Source organism: Calonectris borealis, chromosome 10, assembly GCF_964195595.1.
Source record: "Calonectris borealis chromosome 10, bCalBor7.hap1.2, whole genome shotgun sequence".
NCBI classification, from domain to species: Eukaryota; Metazoa; Chordata; class Aves; order Procellariiformes; family Procellariidae; genus Calonectris; species Calonectris borealis.
This window is the reverse complement of record NC_134321.1, coordinates 14508642-14533482: the sequence shown is the minus strand read 5'-3', so window position 1 is coordinate 14533482 and position 24841 is coordinate 14508642. Positions and strand designations below refer to the sequence as shown.

The following is a 24841-nucleotide window of genomic DNA, read 5'->3' as shown; positions in this document are numbered from 1 at the left end:
GCGGGCGAGCCGCGGCGCCGGCTCCATGTGGCGGAGGCTGCGCTCCGCCCTCCGGAGGCTCCGCGGCTCGCCCGCCGCCTTCCTCGCCGGTGGCGGCCGCCTGCCCGCCGCCCGCGGCGCCATGGAGCGGGCCGTGGTGCGGTGCGTGCCGTCCGAGCCCAAGCTGAGCCTGCGGTTCGTGCTGCCCGACGGCAGCGCCAGGCACATGCAGCGGGACCAGGCGGAGCCGCTGGGCCGGGCCCTGGCCCGCATCGCCACCAACGCCGCCAAGGGCCGCGCCAAGGCGGCGAAGAAGAGCAAGAAGGCGCGGGCGGAGGGCGGCCCGGCGGGGGAAGTGGCGGCGGCGCCGGCCGTGCGGCTCTTCTCCCGCGACGGGGAGGCGGTGGCCGAGGAGGTGCCCAACGCGGCGGCCTGGCAGGACGGCGCCGTGCTGCAGATCGGGGAGGCGCAGTACCGCGTGGAGCGCAACCCGCCGGCGCTCACCGAGCTCCAGCTGCCGCGCTCGCTGCTGGCCGGCTTCCCCGTGTGCCCCAAGGTGAGCGCCGAGTTCGCCGCTCCGCAGCACTGCCTCTTCCGCTGGTACCGCGAGCAGCGGCCCGCGGCCGGCGGGGAGGCGGCGGCGGGCGACGACGGCCCGGCCTGGGTGGAGGCGGCGGCCGCCGAGCGCGTCTTCACGCCCTCCAACGCGCTGGTGGGGCTGCGGCTGAAGCTGCGGTGCACGCCCGGGGACGGAGCGCAGCGCTACGGGCCGCCCCGCGAGGTGGAGAGCAGCGGCCCCGTGGAGGCCGGCCCCGGCGCCTGCACCTTCGACTGCCGGCACCTCTACACCAAGAAGGTCTGCGGCGAGGGCTCCGTTCGCGCCGTCTCCTACAACATCCTGGCCGACACCTACGCCCAGACGGAGTTCTCCCGCACCGTGCTCTACCCCTACTGCGCTCCGTACGCCCTGGAGCTCGACTACCGGCAGAACCTGCTGAAGAAGGAGCTGGCGGGCTACAGCGCCGACCTCATCTGCTTGCAAGAAGTGGATAAGTCCGTCTTCGTGGACAGCTTGGCTCCGGCCCTAGACGCTTTTGGACTCGAAGGGCTCTTCAAGATCAAGGAGAAGCAGCACGAAGGCCTGGCCACTTTCTACCGCAGGGACAAGTTCAGCCTCCTTAGCCAGCACGACATAGCTTTCAGCGAAGCCCTGCTCTCGGACCCGCTGCACAAGGAGTTGTGTGATAAGCTGGCCAAATACCCCTTGGTGCAGGAGAAGGTGCTTCAGAGATCATCTGTGCTGCAGGTACCAGCTTTTACGTGCGTTCTTCCTCTTTCCCCTCTCCAGGCAGGCACAGCCAAGTGAGGTTTGTTGAGCGTCGAACCACAGGAGAAGGCAGGCGAAGGATTAACAGTCTGAAATGTAGACAGAACAGTGGTATGTTCTCTGTTAGCTAGGGTAATGAATAGAACAGAAGAGCAACTTAGGAACAAGAACAAAACATTGAGACTTTACTGAACTGGATATATGGAATTACCAAAATTCGGTAAAAAAGGCAAAATTATTTTCTTTGTTTTAACATGAAGACAGCTGTTGAGATTCTGGGCCAGGTATCGATGGTGGTATTGGCCGCCAAGTTTTTCACTACTTACTCTTGTATGTCAGAATATGTATTTGATAAAACTTAAATCCTGTAAATCAGGTGTAAATGAGAGTAAATTAATTTGGCTTGCTTTAATAATGCCACTTTACAAAGTGACAGTAGGGAGGAAAATAAGGTTGGACAGGTTTGTGAGCTTGTTGATGCCAGTGGGTCTGCCAGCAGAGCTATCCTGTAAGTACAAACATGTAAGATCTAGGTCTGCATCAGGAATTTCAGAAACACTCACTAGTAAAAGTTTCCTACTCGTGCACTGAGTAGGACTAACAAGCTTTCCTTGATAACTGAAGTCACCTTTAAATTTATATTCAATTTAACAACTGCACTGCTACAGTTTGCTTGCTAAAACCAGAGACACAGCTCCAATTCTGTTGCAGAGGTGGGAGAATAGAAAATAAAAGGAATTAAGAATGGTACAGTATTAGCAACATCTTATGAAAAAATACGGAATGGACTGATGGAAAAAATACAGCCAAACCAGACACTTGGGGACAAAAGAACATTTGTCAAATACCTGGATGTACTGGTAATATCAGTAATGTATTGGCTGATATCCAGACCTGATATAGAAGATAAATATATTCAACTTAGGAGGTATACTGTTCATTAGTTACAAGCATCAGATTCTTTGAACTGGACCGTAAAGGCATAAGCTAACTATTGCGTTTTTTAAACTATATAACCTCTCAATTTAAGACTTACCAAAGATTACATTTTCTCTTGAAGGTTTCAGTTCTTCAGTCTACAACTGATCCTTCCAGGAAGATATGTGTAGCTAATACCCACCTATACTGGCATCCAAAAGGTAATTTTGTCATGTTCCTGTATGTAGGATAATTGGGTTTGTGAAGGTTTTTGTCTTTCCTAGGGAGAATAGATTTTCCCGCATTGTTTTGCAGCTATAACCTTTTCTTCTGGAACTGAGGGTTTCCTGCCTTGCTTCTTATCTAAATGAATCAAGCCAGGCTACTAGGTCTGTTTGTTTGTTTATTTTTCTTAGAGTAAGATTGTTCTAGTCTGCCTGGGAGTCAGTAGAATACAGCTGAAAGCAAGGCAAGTCACATTACACAGAATTCACCCAAAGAGTAGACCATAAAATATAGATAGCTTTGTGTGTGCTCATGGCTTCCCAATCCTATTGTACCTGAAGGAGTTATATTGGGGTACTGCCAGAAGGGCAACCAAATTGGACTACAAGAGATTCTTCTCTTCTAAATTAGTTTTCTTTTGGTTCTGTGTCTTTCAGGAACAGTGTTAGGATGGTTGCCACGAAATGGAAAGCTGCTGCAATATGGGTGTTTAAGGTTCAGAGTTCTTGCATGTGCGAGTTTAAATTAAAACATTGTCTGCCTCTCTAAAACTTTCATAGTCACTTTCATAGTCACAAACTTCAAAGGCTTCTTTATTTATGAAAACTCTTCTAAAATGTAGTGCACAGAAAATTTAAAATGAGATTACTGTTTCAGAGCTATACATGCTTAAATGTGCAACTTGGAAAATTCCTCCAATGCTACTGAAGTATTTAAAGCAGTATGTTTTTATATTCTTAGGTGGGAACATCCGTCTCATCCAAATCGCTGTAGCCTTGTCTCACATCAAGCATGTAGCATGGGATTTGTATCCTAGCATACCAATCATATTCTGTGGAGATTTTAATAGTACACCATCATCTGGGACTTACAGTTTTATTAACAGTGGTGGCATTGCTGAAGATCATGAAGACTGGGTCTCGAATGGTGAAGAAGAAAGGTGCAGTATGCCTCTAAGCCATCCTTTCAAACTGCTAAGTGCTTGCGGAGAACCTGCTTATACAAACTATGTTGGTGGGTTTCATGGATGTCTGGACTACATTTTCATAGACAAAAATGCTCTAGAGGTGGAACAGGTCATTCCATTGCCAAGTCACGAAGAAGTAACAACCCACCAGGCTTTGCCAAGTGTTTCACATCCTTCTGATCATATAGCACTAATATGTGACTTAAAGTGGAAATAGATCAGTTCTTGCATGGTGCTTTTGGGGGTTTTCAAACAAGAAATTTAATTTACTTCTGGGGAACTGAGGTGACACCCTGGTTTGTATGCTACTAAAAGGAAAGTCAGAATGACTTCTAAAAAGTTCATGTGTTTAATGGTTCTACTGAATATTATCACACTGTTCAGACTATTTGCATGACAACAACTTTTCCCTTCCCTTTTTATATGCTAATAGGAAAACCAAGTATATTTAAGACGGGGGTTTGAAAATTGGCTTATCATATACCTTTTTTATAGGTGTTTTTAAAGGATTAAGAATTATTTTGTTAAAAAAGATTATGAATTTAATCTGATTTATAAGACTGTACAAACTGAACCATGCTTAGTTCGGAACGAAACACAGAACCTGAAAACAAGTGGCTTTAGCTGATTCAACCTTATTGTAATTACTGTCATGACAGGACAAGTTTTTAAAATAAGTTGAGAAATTGTCTTGTTCACTTACCATTACGGTGTCCAATTTTTAGTAAGTGGCATGAACAATGTACTTGTATCTACTACCTTCTCAAAAGATGTTCTTTACTTGTCAGTGAATAGGCTTTCTGTCAACAATCAATCGTCTTAAATTCAAGATTATAATTGATTTGGAAGCATTTTGCTTGCCCACTTAATATGGGTAATGAGGGTAACTTCAGCACCTGGTAAAATTGGTCTACATATATAGGTAGCATCTGTTTTGAACATCTGTTCCTTCTGTTGTTTATAGTCATTGGCAATATAAGAAATACTAAAGTTAGGACAGCCAACTGTGGATGGGAGGGAGCTTTTTAACAATATCATCTGTTTTCAGATGGGGGGGGGGACAGAATAGTTAATGTAGTGCGTTGGGTATCTGTGCCTAAATCTTGAAAAAGAAACACAAGTGACTTGCAACCCTTTGTCACAATTGTTCTATTTTGTTCCTCTATTACATACAAAGACGACCTGAATTTTTAATAGTTTTCCCCACATTTTTTTCCTTCTAGAAATAGTCTACTCTTCTCTATTTTATAGGAGATAATTTGGATGGGTGGAAATGTATATTATCCATACCTTCACTGAATGTGTTGGAAGAGGTATGAATCATTTAACAAGCTGCTTTCCCTGTATCATTAGTCCATATGAAACAAATGGCATTTGAAAACCATTTCACTAGATCTCCCTCTTTCACCTAATAAACTTTCCTTTTCAATTGTCTGTCACTGTTGTCACTTGATTTCTTTTCAGTTACTGGTTCTTTCATGGCAAAACAAGTCTGCCCAGGTTGGTAAAAGTTGTGCGCCCTATACTTGCACAACTGACCGCTCGCCTCCACTGCATTGTGGTGGACTGTAGGTTATAGCTGGGATTCACCCAACTGTTTATATACTACTTAAAATAGGCAGTCGCTTTCAGGTAGGGTATTGCTGAGGGGCGTTGGTCCTGTCTCTTGCTAGTAGTACCTGCTATACTGTGAAGGGTGGTGCTTTGCAGAAGCTTGTAAACATCTGCCCTTTAGCCTTTTCTATGTTATTTCCAATGAAATTACTACTGGTTTTTGTTACTGTAGTATCTGAGCATCTGACAAGTTGATGCTGATAAACATCTACACTAGTAAAGCCAACAGGCAGGTTTAGGCTCAGAGGTCATATAAGGCTAAAAAGTTGCAGGCCCATAAATCTCAAAACACGTCTCAATGTTTCAAACATCATGACTTCAGAAGAAAAATCTCATGAACTGTCCAGAATATTGTTACCAACTCTGCACATAAAAACACAGGTAAATGGGAATTGACAACAGGACTGTTGGACTAACACACAAGTTTGTAGAAGCCTGTATTACTAAGGATCTCATGTAAATGTCCTTTGCAAGTAGCTTTTTCCAGCAGGTTACCATCCATTTTCCTCTCATCCCAACCTCTCTTACCTGATCCTGCTCTACCACCACTGAATTCTGGCTACTTGTTCCTGCTCATACCACACCAAACTAAAATAGGGAAGTGATCCAGCTAAAAACACAGGGCCTTTAATTATCTTGACTGTATTATCGTTCCAGAGGGTCATTATATCCTGAGCTGATTCACCATAAAGCCTCTTGTGCCCAAAGAGCAAGATACAGGCTTGGAGGTGGGAATAAACAATCAAGGCCTGGAACAAGGCATTCACTTGCTTAAGCTGATGTGCCACAAAACATAACACAAGACCTCACTGAAAGAGCACTCATTTATTGTAATGGGCTTTGGCGGGATTATATGTAAACCTTCAGAATTCAATTTTTGTTAAGTTACCATTTTAGCTAAGCCAAAGAGTAGCTAAGGGCTGTTGGATGAAAAATGGAAGCAAAACAGGGAATGTGGCAATAAAAGTGGCAATGAATGATGTTCGCAACAGACCGAAGGACAGTACTCGCCCTGTAAAATTGGACCCTAAATACTTTGTGTGGGCCCTTGATCAGTTACTATTCTCTGATAAGTCTAATTAAAAAGTAAAATGTCATTCAATCTTGCATATGAGCTGAAGGTGAAGTCTGTACTCTTCTAGACAACAAAGTTGATAATAAAAGTATCAGTGATTCATAACTAAACTTCAAGATACAGGAGTGAGGAGAAAATCTTGCAGACAGAATGGAGGCTGTAAACCTTGTATCTGGGCAAAGAATATTTACTAATTTAGTAAATGAGGGAAAGCTTACACCTGAAGATGTAACGTTTGCAAGCATATGGCATCTTAAAGAGCAGAAAAAATAAATGCAAGATCTGTTCAAGAAGAAAAAATCTATTTAAATACCTTGGAAAAACACTGAAAATGACCACATTACAGCTCAGTCAGAGGCCTTCTACAATTTGCCAGCTCTGAAAAATCTGAGGGGAAAAAAACCCCAAAAACCAAACTCCACTGAGTAATGCAGCCTTGCAGACTGCAAGAGAAATGTCTCGGTCTCAGTCACTTAGAATAGTAAGACTGCAATTGTTAAGTTTGGAAGGGAAATTGTATTACTTACATAGGCTAACTGAGATTCCTTAGAACTTTAAACAACATTCTTTTCCTCCTTTTTAACTACCTATCAATTACAACTGGGTTACTTTGTCTTAGTTTCCAAAACTAAAACATTAAAAATCTGTAACTTCTCCATAGCACCAGAAGATGGAGCTGCTCAGAGAATAGACTTGCCTGGCATTCTGCCTCCCTTCCAAGAAGCGGCAGGTCCGTCTCATTCCCGGGATTGGTACTTGGGTTGCTGCTTCTGTCTCCTTGCAGACCAAGGAGAGGGAGAGCACAGGAAAGCTGGCATCTGCAGGAAGCAAGCGGTAAGGGAAAACCACGGCACTGGAACAGGCCCAGTAAAATCAGATGGTCCTTGCACATGGCAGATAATCCTTCAGTATCTTCAGGAGGAAATTCAGCCCCACAAGCTAGGGCTGGAGATTCTCCAGTCAAGGTATCCCTGGTTTCATAAGTAAAATGCAGCAGCACAGGCTGACTGCCCATAGAAGCAATGTGACAGGGACCAGGCAGACCTTTCTGGAGCGAGAATGCAGCACTAGGGTGTGGGTTAGGAAAAAGTCACAATTTAAAACAATTGTGATTTTTTGGGGGGTGAAAAGCAATCTTTAGGCACACCTTTGGCCCATATCCCAAGCTATGTTTACATCTACATGAGGTAATATAGGGTGCTTCCTACTCCACATAAGGTGATTTTAGCTCCCATTTTAGCTCCCCCTACACATCTGGACCTTGCCCAGCAATTAATTCTTTCTCTCTATATCATCTCTAGAACCCAGCTTTATAGAAGTCCCATTAAGCTTCTCTCCATTTTATTTCATAAACCTAAACTCACCTGCGTTCCTCTTCCAGCAATTGGAATGCTCCATCTCCTTCACATCAAAAAATTGGGCAAGATCCTCTTTGCATCTTTTCAAATGTGTTTGGGTTTTTTTGTTTGTTTGTTTTCTTTTTTTTTGTTTGTTGTTTTTTTTTTTTTGTTACTCTACTTTCCCAGACCAGCCATTAAGGAAAAAGGGAAAAAGGAACATCTCACTTTGCTTTCTAATCGACTTTCCCATCTCTGATGCAGTAAACTCAAGAGAGACAGCACTGCTGCAGCATCGGCTCTGACAAGCTGTTGTCTCGGGAAGGAGTTTCTTCTTTCACACTGGCTCCTGCTGTGGACAAACTTGTCACTCATAAGAACATTACTAGAACTAAGAGCACTGCAACACTGGCCTTCTGGAGGTAATAGGTACTTGGCCAGTTTTTGGGTTGTTCTGGTTATTGTGAAATGTAGTTTACCTGTGTATTTGATATGTGCAAAAAACAACCAAGTTCTGCCAGATCCTTCAGACTGGTCTGGCAACTTGGAACTTGTATTATTTTTTCCCCTCACTTTATCCATACCAGACAAAGGGGTCTTAGCCACCTGTGAGTTAGTACTTGAATTCTTACACACCAGTATTTCTTGTATCACTGCTATTTTTGAAGGAACTAATTCAAGCTTTCAGTAAAATGTATTTATGTATCATGATAAAGCAAATAATAATGCAAAGTATGATAGAGAGAAGAAGGAAGAAAAGGAAGGAGAAAAATGGTATAAGAAAAGAAGGGGAAAAATACCCAGCATGCTAAGGAGTCGGATCTTTCAACACCTCAAATTAATTGTGTAGTTCTCACATTCCTAGCATAAAAAAAATTGTTCCAAGACTTTTCGACTCCCACCCAGTAAGAGGAAGAGCCTGAAACATTTCGGTTTTCCTAGAATTTGCATCAGATCCCTTAATAGAACCTGATGCGTTCGATTTTTTTTCTGCACAATGCACAACACATTCGGTAACTAAGTTTTATTCATAGGTCCAACAGCAGCATATCAAATGTCATTTCTTACTCAAGTCCCCTGTCAATACCACTCTTGACAAGGGTGGGAAAGATGTACTGGGACAAGGTGATGCGCAAAGTTTCATTATATTGCAGTCAAATTGACTTTGCCTAGACCTTAATATAAGGATTACTCAGATGAGCAAGGGACTGCACACTGGGCTCTGAATTCTCATTACTGGCAAAACCCTAAACCACTTTTTACACAAGCCAGGCCATTGCCATAAGTGCCCTCGTGGTGTCCTACTGCCTCCAGTACATTGTTTTACTGGTGCATGTTGAAAACACTGAGAACAAGCCAAGCAAGTAGAAATACTTATAGCTTTTGTGGCTAATTCCTGATGTGTTTAGAACAGATTTTTGTCCTGCTTGCAAACAGTTGAACCAAAGTCTGCAGATTAGCTACAAAACAGCTGCAGAAGTTCTAGAACATGGTGTTCATGAAGCCTTTTTAAAAAAAAAAAAAACCAAAACCAAAACCAAACCCAAACAACAAATATCTGCTACTGTTTATGTTGTAGGATTGAGTGATCAGGTTGATTACATGTGAGAAAAACAAAACAAGCCTTTTGCTCTGGTCTGTATGTCGATCTGAATATTCATGCAAAACTATTCTCCTAACGTTGGAAAAAAATGAAAAGTCAATCACGCATGTACTGAAAAATACAAGGAATAAATTGCCAGCATGGCCAAATGAAAGAAAAACCACTCATTCTCCAGTGTTTTGCTCTCTATTAAGCTGGCCATCTGATACTTTGAAATAAACTCTTGTATACAAATATTACTAGACTGACCCCCCAGTGCAGTAGAACTTACCCATTGTTTGAATATAGGAGTTGATGCTACACAATGAAAAATTTCAGCTACTGGAACTCAGGATTTCCTGTCATTACAGTAGAATGAGGAACAAATTTTTAGCAGTCTTGTGCCTGTCCAAGATTTTGAACTTCTGGGACAACAGTTCAGTTCAGTTCTGACAGGGAAATCACAAAGAAAGTTAGTATATCTAAACTCTTAAAAGACATGACAAAATTGGATCTTCACGGGAATTTCATCTGCCTCTCGAGAGCAGGGCTGTATTATACATTGTTACTGATACACAACATATATAGGTCACTGTTGTAATTGCTTTAGCCAGAAAATAACTATTTTAAAGAATGCAACAAAAAGCAACAAAAGTTTTTTTACCTATCCACAATGTCTTAAATGACAGTCAGTGCCTTTACAGTAGAAGATTTGTACTGTATTCGTGTAAGACTAGCATACAAATTATCAGCTTCTAACCAATAAAGAGAATGTAGAATTTATCCTCTGAGTTTCTGTAATCTAAAAAGGGAGAAGAGCCAGTGATGAAGTGTTTCATCTCCTTTTGGTCTGTTTAAGAAAGTGTCACTGCCACAGCTAATGAATTTACTGACAGATAGCCATATTAATGGAATATGACACAGATTTCAATACCGCATGTGATCCTGGTACTAAAAGAGATACGGCAGCATAATGAAGTCATCAGGACTAAGCTTGTTCTTGCACTAACAGACAAGCACTAGCTACAAAAGTAGCACTAACTCCAAAGGAAAAAGAAAGCCACCAGATTTCAGCTCACAGCAATAGCCAGCAAAACATGCATAACAAACTACTTCATGTTTGTCATCTGAAGACAAGGCGGCTTTCTAAGCACATGCACCAATCCCAGGGACTGCTGCTTAGAATCAAGAACACGTAATCTAAACTGTACCTTGAAAATGTTTAGAGAATTGAGAACAGTTGATGAGAATGTAATAACCTGAGGGAAAGTTTATTTACTTCTGTCAATTGTGACATTATTCTGCAGCCCAAGTGTCTTGTCCCTTCCACAGCTTAATATTACGATGAATAAACTGCGCAAGAGACCTTGCTTCCAAGATTACAACAGTACAGAGTACTCAGAGGCAAATACCATTTTAGTAACAGAGGTCAAGTGTGGTCTTACCTATCTACAGGAAGATTGAAGTACTTGCTTCAGTTCCTCTCTATGCTCTGAATAACACTACAGTGACTACTCAGTTACACCCAGGAACTTTATTGACTTTGTCTTACTACGCTTCAGTGTAAGCTGTAGCCTTAACCCCTCACGCAGATCCCATCACTTTTAAAATGAGGCTCAAGATCTTTACTACTTTCTGACTTTGATTTTGTGAAATTACTCATTTTATAGCAGAATTACAACCTACTGATACACAAAATGAAGCATGGCGGCTCTTTGAAATATGAACTTCTATACACATGCTGTAACTCAAAAGTGTAGCGGCTAAACAGAACTCACCTAAACCTGAGTACTTAATTACTTAAAAGCATTTGAAAGAATTAAACCAGTGAAATCTTCATTTCTACCAAACAGAATGCTTCCTTCAAGATAATAGGCCTAATTTGTTTCTAAGTATCTGCTTTTTTATTTAAAGTCTACCTCTAACTTCTTCCTTGGAAGAGGAGATGGCATTTAATTCGTGACGAGAATTGTTTCATTTTAACCTATTGGGACTACCAATACAATCCGTGTTACAGACCAGCCGCCTCTTCTGAACAAGGTGTTCCTTTTAAGGATTATTTCAAAGAACTGCGTTGCTAGAAATATGCATATTAACAGCTACTGATCCAATGCATGGATATATCAGCTTTCGTTAATATGTGATCAGCAATTCACTAAAGGTGCAAGCAAAACCCTACTCACCTTACACTGTCTCCTGGGTTTCTGTTACATATTGAAGACAGTTAATGACCGTATTCAAAAGCTCTGGAATTTTCTCTGGTTAGTTGTGTTCACAGTGACAGTACTTCCTAGAAACTTAAACCTCAGTTACAGCAGAAGCTGCCTTGAAAGGTGCTCTTAACCTAAACTAGCTTGAGTTTACCAGACCTTGTCACTGGGATTTCTTGTAGCAAGGATAACAAGACCTGGGCTAAAAATAAGAGAAGAGCTTAGCCTAAAACGGCAATGAAATCATGCTTTGGGTTCCTAAAGACATACAATCAATAGAATAGAATATTTCAGTTGGAGGATTGAGCCATATTTGCATCCATACAGCAGACAGGCAATAGAAAAAAAGATCTTAAAATACCCGTTAGTAGCAGCCTCAAAAAACATGTTAATTTAAGTCTTTTGAATTACAGAGGTATAAGGGGGCAGAAATATGAAAGCAGACAGTAGCAACTGCATAAAGCTGATTTTTTGGGATGACTATCACCATTAATATAGTATTGACTAAACCCCTGTACAAGTGTTCAAGTCAGGTTCCCAGCTAGCCACCAACAGAATTGGTGATTCTCCTGCCAGAACCCATGTTGGTTTTTAAATGGAGATACAACTATGAAACAGACATGCATGCTTTTCAGGCAGTTCGTATTTGTTTTATTACAATTTTTGTAACTGTTAGTATTTTCATATCTGGACATCTTAAAAGGAATTTTAGATTTACAACTTCAAAAGACACTTACAGAATTATATAAGCCTTGATGACAGCTACTCTACTGCACTGCATACAACTTTGTTGCCCACCTTCCGTGTCCCGCTCTACATAGCTCCAAACAAGTGAAAAAATCTGAGATTGATGTTCACATTCAAGCTGCAGGAAAGCTCAGTATATGGAAAAAGAATAAGTGATAACTTGCAGTTCAACTATTTCAGGAATCAAGAAGAGCATACACAGAACTATACATTTTATCATTTTATTAGGAATAATTCCAAGTGGGTTATGAAGAAACTAATCCATTGAGTTCGATGAATTTTCCAAAATTTCTTTATGAAGATATGTTCACCAACAAACAGTAAAACTTCAGCAGAACTATTATACACTGGGCAAAAATAGTCAGGCTGATACCAAAAAGCAACATGCAACATAAAAAAAAGATACAATATAAAGGAAGACAATCTGCTGAATATTAAAAACAACCTCAACATGAGCTCTTCGCAACCAGCACAGAACTATTCTACCCATCAAATCCAATTCACACAAAGGCAAGTTGGGCTGACAGAACCCAAGGATTAATAAAATGTTCCTCAGTGCAGTAGATTTGTATAGTGTTTTAGAGCATTTCCTTGGCTGAAACAAGCGGTATTAGGAATTCTTTTTGGCAAGGGAGAGAAATAAATACATACGGAATGCTACATTTTTAAATCAGCAGACTGTCTGAGGAATGAAACAGGGCATCAGTAAACTAAAAGTAGCAGGGAGAAAAAAAAAAACTTAAAACATTAATTTATTGGGGCTCAAAAGAGTATTCAAAACAGATCTTAAAGATGTCACAATAACTATATTCAGGCATTTAGGCTAACAAGGGGAATAAAATCAGAAGATACACTTTTTCCAAGTTAAGGAAATTTTTACCCAAGCATATTGCTACCTTTGCAACATGTAGCTCGGTAAACAATAATTGGCAACAAAATAAGTTGAAACGCTGTAATATCCTGCCCAAATATCAGTTCCAGATACTGTAATAACCAAGATGCAAACTAATTTTGTTGTAACAAGCCTAGACCACTTATATCAAACATGTCCCTGGTGAAAGAGTCATCCAGTTTGAGTTAGCGTTTTGAGAGTTCATTTGACAGCCAGTCAAGTCCCTCATACAGACCAGTTCCTTGCGTAGCACAGGTAGCCTGGACATACCACTGTTAATGCAGAACACAGACAAAGATTACATTTAAATACTGACAAAATGCAAGTTAAGTTATCACCGTATGTGACACTCAGATACACGCTCAAATAGTGTTCTTTAAACACTGTTTTGTGCCATAAGTAGAGTCAATATTGAACAGATGGTATTTTTATAAGTTTTGAAAAGTATATATGAAGTAGATGGGATTCAGACATTATCCAAAAACTTGGTGTTGGCCTAGCAAATGTTCAACACCATTTAGTGCATCAAGAAACAAATACAGAACTTCTATTTGGTTTACATGCTGAAAACTAGCTTCTTGTTTTTGAAACACTGCTCTTCAGGAAATGGACATGGAATTATGTAAATTAACAGATCTCTAAAACATCTTCTATGGATATCATCTTAGTGTATCAACATACAGACATTAAGTGAGTATTACGGGATAGATGGTTTCTGTGAAGCAACCCTATGTCTCAAAGGCTTGCGCAGATGGAATCTAACGATTCAGGAGCTAGTTAATTTCCTCCCATCTTTGTAGTGGTGAGAATGCAGAATGCATTTTCTCCCCCAGAATAACAAGTATTGGGAAAACAGGAAAGCCCACCACATACTTTGTGAAACGTTTGACAGCTATATTTCAGTGACAGACTGGAATATTTGTATTTTTCAGGAAAAGGTGAGAGATGAAACACCTGCAACAGCTGTACACATTGGATTACACTTCTAAATCACTTATTTTGAACAAGGATGCAAACTATGCACTACAGAGTTTAATAGCAGGTATGTGCATCTTTCTACAGAAAAAGGTTAAAACCTTCCTTTCCTTTAAATGGAGATTATGTTTATGATATATAAAGGAAGTCAAGAGTTCAGCAACCAGAAAGTTTAGCACTTACAGTTCTGTTACGCAGAGACTGAAGACCTAGTTTATCTGTCATTTCACTGATTGCCATGGCATTTGGCAGATCCTGTTTGTTCGCAAACAGAAGCAGCACTGCATCTCGCAGCTCATCCTCCTGAAGCTAACAGAAAAAATGGTCATGTTTTAAATTAGCTCAGTTAAGTACTTCAATTACTTCAACAAGCACTAAAGAAACCTAAATACTGATTTAAGGGTTATAAACATCTTCATTCTTGCTCCTGAATTCACTAGTAAGTACTGAGTGAAATTTAATTAGTACCCAACAGAACTTCTCCTACAAGTAAGGAAATACTCTTTCAATAGGCAGTTTAAATTTACTGGCAACTCGCTGCTTAAATTCTTCGCACCACTTTGTCTTTCCAAAATTCCTTCTTCATCTGCTGTGTTTCTACTAAGGTTTCAGGAAGCAAAGAAAGGTTCTGACACATGAGTAGTTCTTGAGCTAACGCTCTCTACAGAGTTGTAGTTACAACTCAGTGCACTGTGTGACCCAAAATTACCAGGTGAATACAATACCCACTGTACAAACTCGCTAAAAATTTAAAATCCTAAATCTCTTAAGGAAGCTGACACATCCAAAAATATGACGAAGTAAGTATAACAATCATATTTCAGAAGGTTATCAATATTTACCATTTTCTGCAGCTCTTCTGCTGCTTCCTGGATTCTCTCTCTGTCATTGCTGTCTACCACAAAAATGAGGCCCTGTAAGAAGTTAAGCAGTTTTGAAAAGCCAATGTAAACATGCAGTACTATTTTAAAAACCAAAAAACTCATATTGAGTATTGTGACTGTCCCCTCCCTTAGGTGAGCAAATTTCACAGAAACTTCTGTTTAAGCAATGCAAGATGTCTGTCTGAACAAGTACGTAATAAGTTTCAACTGCAAAATAAAGCTAGGTGTTCTAAATCAAAAAAGTTAAACACAAATGTCATTTTATAGATTAGTGTGTGATTCACACTAATTCACTCTAATTCATTCAGTTTGGGGGGGGGAGGAAGACACCAGCAAAATTTCAGAAGCTAACTCTCCCCCCCTCCCTTTTCACTCATTGTATCATGTTAAATGCAGCAAGAGAATCACAAGTGCTTCACCATCTCATGTTTCACTGAAAAAACCCACACCCTTAAAGTAAGGCCTGAATTTGTTTCAAAAAGTTTGTACCAAACACTATTTCTAATGGCATCTCTGCTATTCAAGTGTCCTCCTTACACACACTGTTTACTCTTAAAATTCCGGCCTGAAAACCTTACATTTTATCATTCTCTTTAAGAAAACAGAAGCATCTTTTAAAAATATTTAGTAACACGGTTGAATAAGGAACTGAAATTAAGTATTACTCTATTCACAACAGTACTTTGCTAGCTCCTTTTTGTCAATCCAGACTTCTCCATTTTTCTGCACCAATCACATGCACTACACTGCACAGAAGTTTCCGGGAAACAATTCTATATTCAACAAGGCAGGGGGAAGAAACCACCACTCCCGAATTTTCCCGATACTAATAAGCAACTTACCTTACTACCTGTGAACCAAAGGAAAGAATCACATTTATGTCACCAAAAATAACAGCACTCACATCAATATGAAGCAAACACTTTCTAATCAATCAGTAACAAGATTTTTTTACGATATTTTTGGATACTCAGCATACCAAATACACTGATATAGCACAGTAAAAGCTGTATATTTTCAGGCTGATTAGAAAAAAAGAATATGTAGAAGGGTGTTTAGACAACAACATTTTTTTATGTATAAGCCAATGCCAGTTCAAACAGATCTAAGTATGGATACGGCAGTTGAAGAGTTCCTCACAAACAAACAGCTGCTCTGGCACATTACAGAACACTGGTAGATCCTAAAGGACTTCATCCTTGCCAGGCTACACTCACAACTAGACTCGAAGCCTTCAGGGTAACAAAGCAGCTTCAACTAGAATAAAATCTGGGTATCCCTTAGAACTTGCAGGAAGTAGTGAGGAGTCTTTCTGAAAGGAAGGGACAGAAGACAACTTTCCATGTATAATGAGACTTTACAAAACAGGTCTTTAACAATCGCCATCTCAGAACTCTTACCTGTGTGTTTTGGAAATAATGCCTCCAAAGAGGTCTAATTTTATCTTGACCACCAACATCCCAAACTGTGAAACAAATGTTTTTATATTCTACCGTTTCCACATTAAAACCTAAAATAAGAGAGTCAAGCAGTTAGAAATAGTTAATGCTAGTATTAAAATGTAATTCTAACCATGTTAAAGATCGTTACTTCCTAAGTTATATTTCTCCCAAATACATATAAAATGGCTTATCATAATTTAATTGCTAGATCAAGAAGAAAATTGACTGAAGGGAAAAAAAAAAATTAATCGATAAATTCCAAGTACACCAGCTTTTGTTCAGCAAGTCTTTCAGCCACCAACTGCTAGAGGCTCATGGTGTTTGGGGGAAGTCCTGCTATTTAATTGGTTCCTATACTCCTGAGCATCTGCTACTGGCCACTGCCAGACACAGGCTTCTGGTCTAGATGTACCTTTGTTCTGACACAGTTATGTTATGGCAGCACCAGAAAGCCCATGTTTGTCTTGATTCTTATACTAACAGCAAAGATAGCAAATCCCTACACTCTTCAGAAGCCTGTCTGTACAACGCAAATTTAGAGTAACAAGAATGAAGACATGAGAATTGGTTATCTTACCAATAGTGGGAATTGTGGTGACAATTTCTCCTAGTTTCAGTTTATAAAGAATAGTTGTCTTACCAGCAGCATCCAAACCAACTAGAATAAACAGAAAATTTGATTTAGTTCACAATATGAACTACTAATTTAAAAATATGTCATTTTACATGCAGACTATTAGGGTTTTTTTTCTGAGAAGAAAAAACTTTTTGAACACTCTTCAGTCATTGTTGATATACTACTGGATGTTTCTCCCCATCTCCTCTATCCAGCACTGAGAGAGAGAGAACAAGCAATGAAAAAAACAAGCTCAATAACACACTTCCATCCACAACCTACAGGTTCACAAGTTTCTAGTCCTCCTCCTTAGTATTTGTGTTAGTTAATTAAGTTTTATCATTCACTTTGAAAGTTTCTTCTGAGTAAGTCAGGATGGTTTTAAATGGCTAGCAACAATCTATAAGCAGCACATAGTTTCTACCCGATCACGTTTGCTACTTTGCACTCAAGTTGGGGAAGGTCTCACTTATTCAACCTTCAACTAAGGCCAGTTTCACATGCACCTGAACCAATAGGAGTTGGCACTATCAATGGAAGACACTTCAGTCTCCCTCATTCCAGTCTCTTGTCCCTTTGCTAAAACATTTCTTTTGCATTGACAAACACACATACATAGGAAACTTCTGTCATCCCTCCGCATATACCCTAAGGGCTGTAACTCTTCTTCAGGGTATCACTTCTATTCATTGAGATCCACTAGGATGTTTCATTAGGAGTCTCCGCTTTTGATCTTTATAAAAGGCCTTCTGCACTGAAATTTGCTCTTCTGCTTCTACAACAAAATTTAAGCTTGCTGTTTTTCAATGTAAGCTATGTGGTAAATATGTGATCCTTAAAGAAAAAAAATAAACTGGAGCTTCAAAGACATTTTTTGAGAAGCATCACCAACATTGCAGGCATACACTGTAGTTTTCTAAAACTGTGCAACTGCTTATTGTGAGGCATTTCAGAACACATAAGAGCAAGTCAAAATACAGTTCTTTATGTTAGAATCCAATGCCTAGCACGTAAGCACCTAAATAAACAGTAGGTACTAAACAATTACCACAGCAACAGTTTGAATAAAATGTCTATTTGTGAAACTTAAAATAGTCAATAAGATTTTTGCCCAAACAAAAATAAAACCCCTATCAAAGAATTAATTAAAAAATACTTCACAAGAAAACAAATGTTATCCTTGTTTGGTAACATTAAGTGTTCTCAGTTAATCTTCTACTTGGTGACTGCGATACATTAAGCTTTAAGTGGTTTGATGACTTGACTATTAATAATGCAACCGTTTCCTTAGCATTGCAATAAAATGGAATTCGAAATTACCTACTTATTCAGAATGAAACCAAACTCTTAAAAAGCCTCCTCCTTCTCAAGACACAAACTGCTGTTACAGCAAACTAACTAAAAAACCTATCTATAATTGTCCTATATTCTGATACTGTGAACAGGATTATACATGCCTATGCAGTTTCTTTGGTATTGTCATTGCGTATTTAAAAAAAAAAAAAGTTCTTCCAATTGTTAATGTCATGAAAGAAGAGGGAGGGAAAAAAACCCAAACAATCTACCATCAAAACCAGAGCTCCTTGAGGGGTAATAAACTCCCAAAATGCTCAAATTAAAATTTAACAGTTTTAAGTTTGCTATTGTTTAAGTGTTGGTCTCTTCTAGAGCCACACACAAGCACGAACAAAAAAAAAAAGACATGGTGCAGCAGAAGTTTCACAACAGTTTGCAAGTCATGAAACTTGTAAATGTTAGCATTTTCCCCTACACCAATAAAGTGTCAGTCAGCCTTAGAAAACCCTTTAAGCGAACTCCAAAACCCTCAAATACTCCATCTATGCTGAAAAACAATGGTTTCAATAGCACAGTGCTTGAAACCCAACACTATTCTCACACAGCTCAGCTTCAAGTGAGCATCTGTAGGATGCCTAGATCTTTACAAGAAAACATAATGTACGTACATGATGTATATGTGATAGTTTTCCAGTAAATTAACATTAAGATCATTTAGTGAACCACCAATTAAAGCTACACATACTCACAAACTCTTCTGCCACTCCCCCCGAAAAACCCCAAACAGTTATCAGTAGAACAAACACTGACAAGATTTTCTAAAATTAGCAACGAAAGAAAGATGGTGTTATCTACACAAATGGTTTTAGTGTATTTACGGGTTATTCTAAAGACACAGGTAAAGACAAAGAAAAAGAAAAAAGCTAATCTCATTTCAAAGAATATACTCAGGGTATCGAGAACCATTTGAAGATATGACTCAGAGTTAAGAAATTAGAAACTAGTCAAGAATTTTAAACTGTTTCCTGAATTTAAGAAATTATTGCCCCAGTTATCCACTCTGCTCTTGTGCCAGGACCCACCATCTCAATGGCGTTGGCAGAAGGCTACATTAGCTATGTAAGCACAAAGCCCAGAGACTTTCCTTAAATCCACTCTTATCCACAATTCTAATTAAGCTGTTGGATTTTGCACTGAGGCAGGCTGAGTTATGGATATGTGTTTTCTTCTTCTGACTCCACACTTGAGACAGCAGCTTTTAACCAAGGGAAGGCAACTTATGCAAATCACCATAACGCTAGTTGCAAAAACTGCCTCTTTCAGCTAAATTGCAAATGTTATGAAGTCTAAACAAGCAATAGTCATCAAGAGCATAGCCCCCATTCATACTTCTTACTCCAATTTGCCATTTACCACCCTTTTTAGAACAAGAAACTTCAGAGCACCAAATCACATTTAATCTTTTGAGCCGCTAGGAAGTGTAACTATTGCTTTTAGTATTCCAAGAATAAACATGTTTACATTTGTACTGGAACACTAAATGTAAATCTATGAGCTACTTCCATGTCATAAAGTTTAAGTTGATTTAATTATCAAGATTAAAATCTAAGTCTTAAATCCCCAAATAATGTAAAGTAAATTTCCAACTCTACGTTTTCACTCTGATGCCACTGCGTAACTGACCCATCAACAAGACCAAGGTGTAAAGATCTCGACGCAGGGCATGATGGTCAGCAGTTCTACCAAAAGGCATTAAGGTTACAATGAAGTACAAATAGGAAGTACAGACTTGCTCTTGCAACCATTTATCTTTAAACCGAGTCAAACATCCTCTTCCTCTAGTTGGAGAAAAAATATCTACAATGCTTTCAGCTGCTGCTAAAACCATTGGGGTTCTAAGCCCTTTACTCCTTTTAAGAGTGTTTTGTTCACAGTCTGTCAGTCATGTTTCTAAATCTCAAGCTTGTAGTTTGCTTGTCCCTGGAAACACCACCCCTGTGACCACATCACATTCCTCATTTACCAACTTTCATTTACCAACTTTCTACTTTGATCATTCGTGGCTGAATATCAAGCTGCCTCAGTTATCATAGCACAGAGCTTCATATAAACTATAGATGCAGAAAAATTGAGAATTGACTTTTGAAATGGAATCCCCATCAAGACCAATAGATTTCCAAAGTTTAGTATAGAATACAGCGTGTTGCTGCTTCCAACATGAACATTTCCCATAAGCAGAGAAAGGGAAAAAAAAAGCTTCTACTGTATTTAACTGATTCATGACATTCATGTTACAAACAAAAGCCAGCTTAAAAAAAACAAAATTAATGAATCTCAATTTACTACAGGTTTGTATTCCTTCACTTTTCTTCTTCCTTCACACCAATTCTCTCAAAACTGGTCTTATTTATCCTTTACATACTATTACTCTTTCAGGTTTAGTTTCAATTGGGTAAGTCTTTGAGGGACATGAAGGGGTCATTCTCAATACAGCTTCTCAAGAAAACACAACACACATAAAAAAAAACAGCGGCATACAAACCAACAGTGGTTAAAAAAAAACAAATAAAAACCAGCTAAATGGTTTTGTGCTGTACAGTGACACAATTCACAAAGAATCTGACTATTTTTTCACCAATGTGTTTAATAATTACCTTTGTATTCGAAGCTCCTGAGTAGCTATTATCTCAGTTAACACTTGCACAACTACACCAAGACATAGAACACTAAATTATGATACTGAAAGGTACACAATGAATCAACAACTTTTCTTTTTTAAGCACAAGAAACTATGAGTGAAGAGTTTTACAGACAGGTGTATGTAGGGTTAGGACTCAGTTTTTCCACTCTAATGCCCCGGTTGCCCAGTCTAACTTTAAGTCATTTAATCTTATCCTACAGTATTTCTTTTCTTTTCCCTCACGTTACCTCCATCTATAAAGAAGACGCAGAATTATTTTACATTCATTCCCTCAGAATCATGCTAACTCAGTATTTCTGAAAAATACTTAATTATACAAGTGCAGTTTTTTAAAAACAAAATTTCAGCAACAGTATACCATTAAATGTCCACCTTTTACCATAAATGTAGTTTGAGAATATAAAAGATAGTGTGTCATGTTTGCTGTTGATAATGGTACCTGATGAGAAATATTCAAATTCTGCAGAACTCAACAACACAAAGTCTATCTTAAGAGCTAAATTAATTCTACTTTATCTTGAATTCTGCAGAAACAAAAGAAAGCTGTGAAAGGGAAGTTTGAATTATAAATTAATCACCTGTTCATTATCAACTCACCCATATAATATTTTCCCCTAAATATTTCTCCATGAACACCTTACCCCATAAAGTTACTTCACTGGTATACTACTTAAATGCCTAGCCTTGTCCAGCTCATTTTCAGATCATAAATTGAAAATTATCACCCTGAGGAAAAGTTTAATTCAGTCCCAGTATTCATTCGAAAATCTCTCCTCAAAGTGCTGATACGAAACATAGAATGCTATAAAGAGCTCCTTTTCCATGTTATAGGTATAAACGAATTATTTCAAATATAACATATTCCGCTTCTCAACACCCAGTTTAGGTCCTATGATACACTCTCATCACAACATAGCAAAAGTTTTACCCTCTTATACTACATAAAAAATATGGCGCAGTCTCATGCTCTGATCCAGACCTGTATTTGAATATAATCCATGCCTTAAAATAAACATTTAAAAAAAAGAAAAAAGATGCGGTTGAACCAACTGCTAGAAAGTGCTAACCTAAATTTGAACTAATTACCTACCAATGAAGAAACTAAAGCCTTGCAAGCTGTTTTGATCTGTATGACATTGCTTTCCTGTTTTCACTATTTTGCAGAATTGCAAGAGAACTACAAATACCACAGAGACTATCTCATCCTACAGTAAAGCTCATTTGAAGATTTTACTTCATTCATTGAGAGTCATATGAAGAGTCTCGCTGCTAGGGAGACAGTCAAATCACTTCCTTGAAACCAACAGATGTACTAAGTTGTCTCGAAGACAAAAATTACTCAGGTTATTTTGAAATGGATGAGAGTCTCTAATTTCAAGCAGCGAAGATACAATAAAATTACTGTGCATGTAATAAAGAACTCTGTCATCACAAAATGTATGGAGAACATGGAAAATTATTATTAAAAAAAGCTGCATTTTGCGTCTGCTGTGCATACCCAAGCAGCGTTAAGGATGAACAGTGTGCCAAGAAGTTTCACAGTTAGGACCCAGTCCCACTGCTGGCTATATTGAAGTAAGCGCTTCATGTAATTTCTTAGGACAAGCTCCTTCAGTCTGTGGCTATTGAATCAAGTTCCATTCACTTTAGTAACAGCATTTGAGAAAAATCTGGGGGTTAAGATTTGTTTGTACATAAAGCTTGTGGGGGTGGGTAGGTGGGTGGAAGAAGGCAGGAAAGAGTTGGAGGAGGAAATACCGAATGCAGTATGCGCTTGCTTTGACCTTTTGAACCATAATCTTAAAGCGAGACTCTTCAAGAGCCACTGGCTTCAACTCTTACACAGCCCGTTTCAAGAGAAACAGAATCTAATTCCAAATAAATAATTACGGGCTGACAGTAAAACTAAGTAAGCACTGAAAAAGCAACCTACGGGGTTTTATGATTTTGTGCATGAGGTTCAGGAGAATTAAAGTGCACAGATGCTATACCAAAATGTCCTTCCACAGGTCAGAGATACAGACACCTTAGTTACCGAAAATCGGCCATTACATGGCAATTTCTTAAGCGGTTGGTGTTGGACACACCAGGCTTTGTCACATCCCGTTCGAAAACCCACACTGCTCGGGCTGGAGCGGCGTCTCCAGGCCGGGAGCACAACTGCACCGGCAGCGCGGGGAAAAGCAAGGCGCAAACCTCGCTCGCCTCCTCGACACCCTCCGCGGCCCTACGCGTCTTCTCCAGCAGGCGAGCACCGGCTTCACCTGCTGCAATTTGATCTTTGTTCTACGTTTTGCTCTGGCTCAACGCAAGCGGAAACGCAGGTGCAAGGAGAAGGGGCCGAAGCCTCGCACGCCCCGCTGCAAACCCGGAGGAAGCTCTGGGCTCTGCCTCCCGTTGTCCAGCGCAGCCGCGACCCCGGCAGCCGGACTGGGGCGGGGGGGGGGGACACAAGCGAGAAGAAAACGAGAACACGGCGGAGGAAAAGGAAGGGCAGCCGTATCGCGATCCCCACGCCCTTCCCACACCGCTCCTTCTCTCCCCTCCGCTCGTTCACTTTCCAACGACCCCGCAAGCCCTGAGGAAAGCGGATAGAGAGGTGTCCCGTCCCCCGCGCCCCGGGTCGGGGCAAGGCTCCCCCGCCTTGAGCCTGCGGCCCCCTCCCCCACCGCCAGCGGGACGCGTCCGTGAGGGAGCGGGCGGGCGGGCCTGGCGTCGGCCGCGGGCGGGTAGGGCGCAACGGCTGCAGTGGCAAGGCTCCGGGGAGCCGCGGCCGGGCGGCGGCAGCGTACCGCTGTCGCCCCTTACCCATGAGGATGCGCATCTGCTTCTTGCCGAACAGGCGTGAGAAGAGCGAGGAGATGGTGAGGCCCATGGCGGCTCCGGCGCGGGGCTGGGCGGCGGCGCAGGGAGCGGGAGGAGTGCGGCGAGGAGGGAGGGAGGGAGGGGGAGCGCGGCCCGGCTCCTGTCTGCGCTCACGGATCCCTCCGCGAGCGAGGACGCAGGCTGCCGAGGTGCGGAGTTTGCCCGGCGGCGCCGACTTATAAGGCGCAGGCGGCAGCAACGACAGCGGCAGCTGCTGCTCTGTGACCGGGGAACCTCGCTCGCTCCTTCTCTGCCACGTCACGCTCGCCACGACCGCCCCGGCTCCAACGCGGACAAAATCACGTCACGCTCGCCACATCCCCTGGCCGCGGAACCACCCCCCGCCACACGGCCCCAGCGCCCAACGGCGGCGGGGACTACTGCTCCCAGCAAGCGCTGCGGCCGCTCCGCGCCTCGCCCGTTCTAACCGCTGCTGCTAGCGCATGACGGGGGATGTAGTTGAAGGCTTCCGTCCCGCCTCGCCGCATCTTCCGGCCGCCCCAGGCAAGGCAGAGCGCGGCATGCCGGGAAATGTAGTCCGCCGGGCGCCCAGTAGTTCCTGCGCCTGAGGCCCAGCTACCCGGCACCAACGGCCGGCCCCGCAGCACCGCCCGGCGGGGGCCAGAGCGCCTCTCCCCGGGGAACGCGTGCCCCGGCTCACCCCCAAACCCTTGTAATACATCTCCCACTCCCGCTGTGCTTAGGCTGAGGCACGACAGCCGGCAGGCCCTTCTCCCGAAGGGTAAAACAAAACCTCAGAGAGCCCCCAACTACACCCTAATAGCAACAGAGCCAGGTAATTTAAAAAAAAAAGCTCTATCACAGGAACACTGATTACTGCAGGATCTTTTTCTTACACTGTTTCTATGACCTGGACCCTCTAAAGGTGTTGGGGAGGCTGCAGAGTCAAAGCAAAACAGTGTGATCTTGGCACCAGCACGGCATACGGTTTCTTGGCCAGGAAGCAGCAGACAGGTACAGGGAAGTAATACGGGAATAAAATTGAAACAAGCCATGGTTTATTAGGAACAGGCCATTTTTTGAGAGGTATGTTTGATTTCATAACCAGCTGTAACAGCTTCTTTCACAGCTACTGTAAAAAGCCCATAGTATGGTGATAATTAAATTTGGGGCAACATAAGATGAGCTGCATTTAATACTTCAGTGATTAAGCTCCCTCTCCCAAGGA

The 24841-nt window shown here is 41.2% G+C and overlaps 2 protein-coding genes across 7 annotated transcripts; one reads left to right on the top strand and one right to left on the bottom strand.

Moving 5' to 3' along the window:
* The first annotated feature begins 13 nt into the window (after window positions 1-13).
* Window positions 14-13909, top strand: PDE12 (phosphodiesterase 12). Of its 6 annotated transcripts, none has more exons than XR_012675037.1 (5): window positions 14-1285; window positions 2367-2445; window positions 6767-6939; window positions 7707-7864; window positions 13806-13909. XR_012675037.1 is itself a non-coding variant. In XM_075159033.1 (4 exons), the coding sequence occupies exons 1-4, from the start codon at window positions 26-28 to the stop codon at window positions 7641-7643; spliced, it is 1524 nt and encodes a 507-aa protein (XP_075015134.1). In that variant the 5' UTR covers window positions 14-25; the 3' UTR covers window positions 7644-9385. The 6 variants fall into 6 exon arrangements, 3 of the variants coding, with proteins under 3 accessions (XP_075015134.1, XP_075015135.1, XP_075015133.1); XR_012675035.1 differs by having other exon boundaries at window positions 7632-7864; XR_012675036.1 differs by having other exon boundaries at window positions 7632-7871.
* Window positions 12189-24102, bottom strand: ARF4 (ARF GTPase 4). Its single transcript, XM_075159035.1, has 6 exons — window positions 23596-24102; window positions 16752-16832; window positions 16133-16242; window positions 14691-14762; window positions 14032-14157; window positions 12189-13145 (listed from the first exon to the last, which is right to left on the bottom strand). Exons 1-6 carry the CDS (start codon window positions 23660-23662, stop codon window positions 13059-13061), a joined length of 543 nt encoding a protein of 180 aa, XP_075015136.1. The 5' UTR covers window positions 23663-24102; the 3' UTR covers window positions 12189-13058.
* Window positions 24103-24841: the final 739 nt, after the last annotated feature.

Coding starts and splice junctions, on each gene's coding strand:
- PDE12 (XM_075159032.1), top strand. CDS start 26: ATGTGGCGGAGGCTGCGCTCCGCCCTCCGGAGGCTCCGCGGCTCGCCC. Junction 1,286..2,366: donor AGAGATCATCTGTGCTGCAG/GTACCAGCTTTT, acceptor TTTCTCTTGAAG/GTTTCAGTTCTTCAGTCTAC. Junction 2,446..3,190: donor CCTATACTGGCATCCAAAAG/GTAATTTTGTCA, acceptor TTATATTCTTAG/GTGGGAACATCCGTCTCATC.
- ARF4 (XM_075159035.1), bottom strand. CDS start 23,662: ATGGGCCTCACCATCTCCTCGCTCTTCTCACGCCTGTTCGGCAAGAAG. Junction 16,243..16,751: donor CACCACAATTCCCACTATTG/GTAAGATAACCA, acceptor CTCTTATTTTAG/GTTTTAATGTGGAAACGGTA. Junction 14,158..14,690: donor CAGAAGAGCTGCAGAAAATG/GTAAATATTGAT, acceptor TTTTTCTGTTAG/CTTCAGGAGGATGAGCTGCG.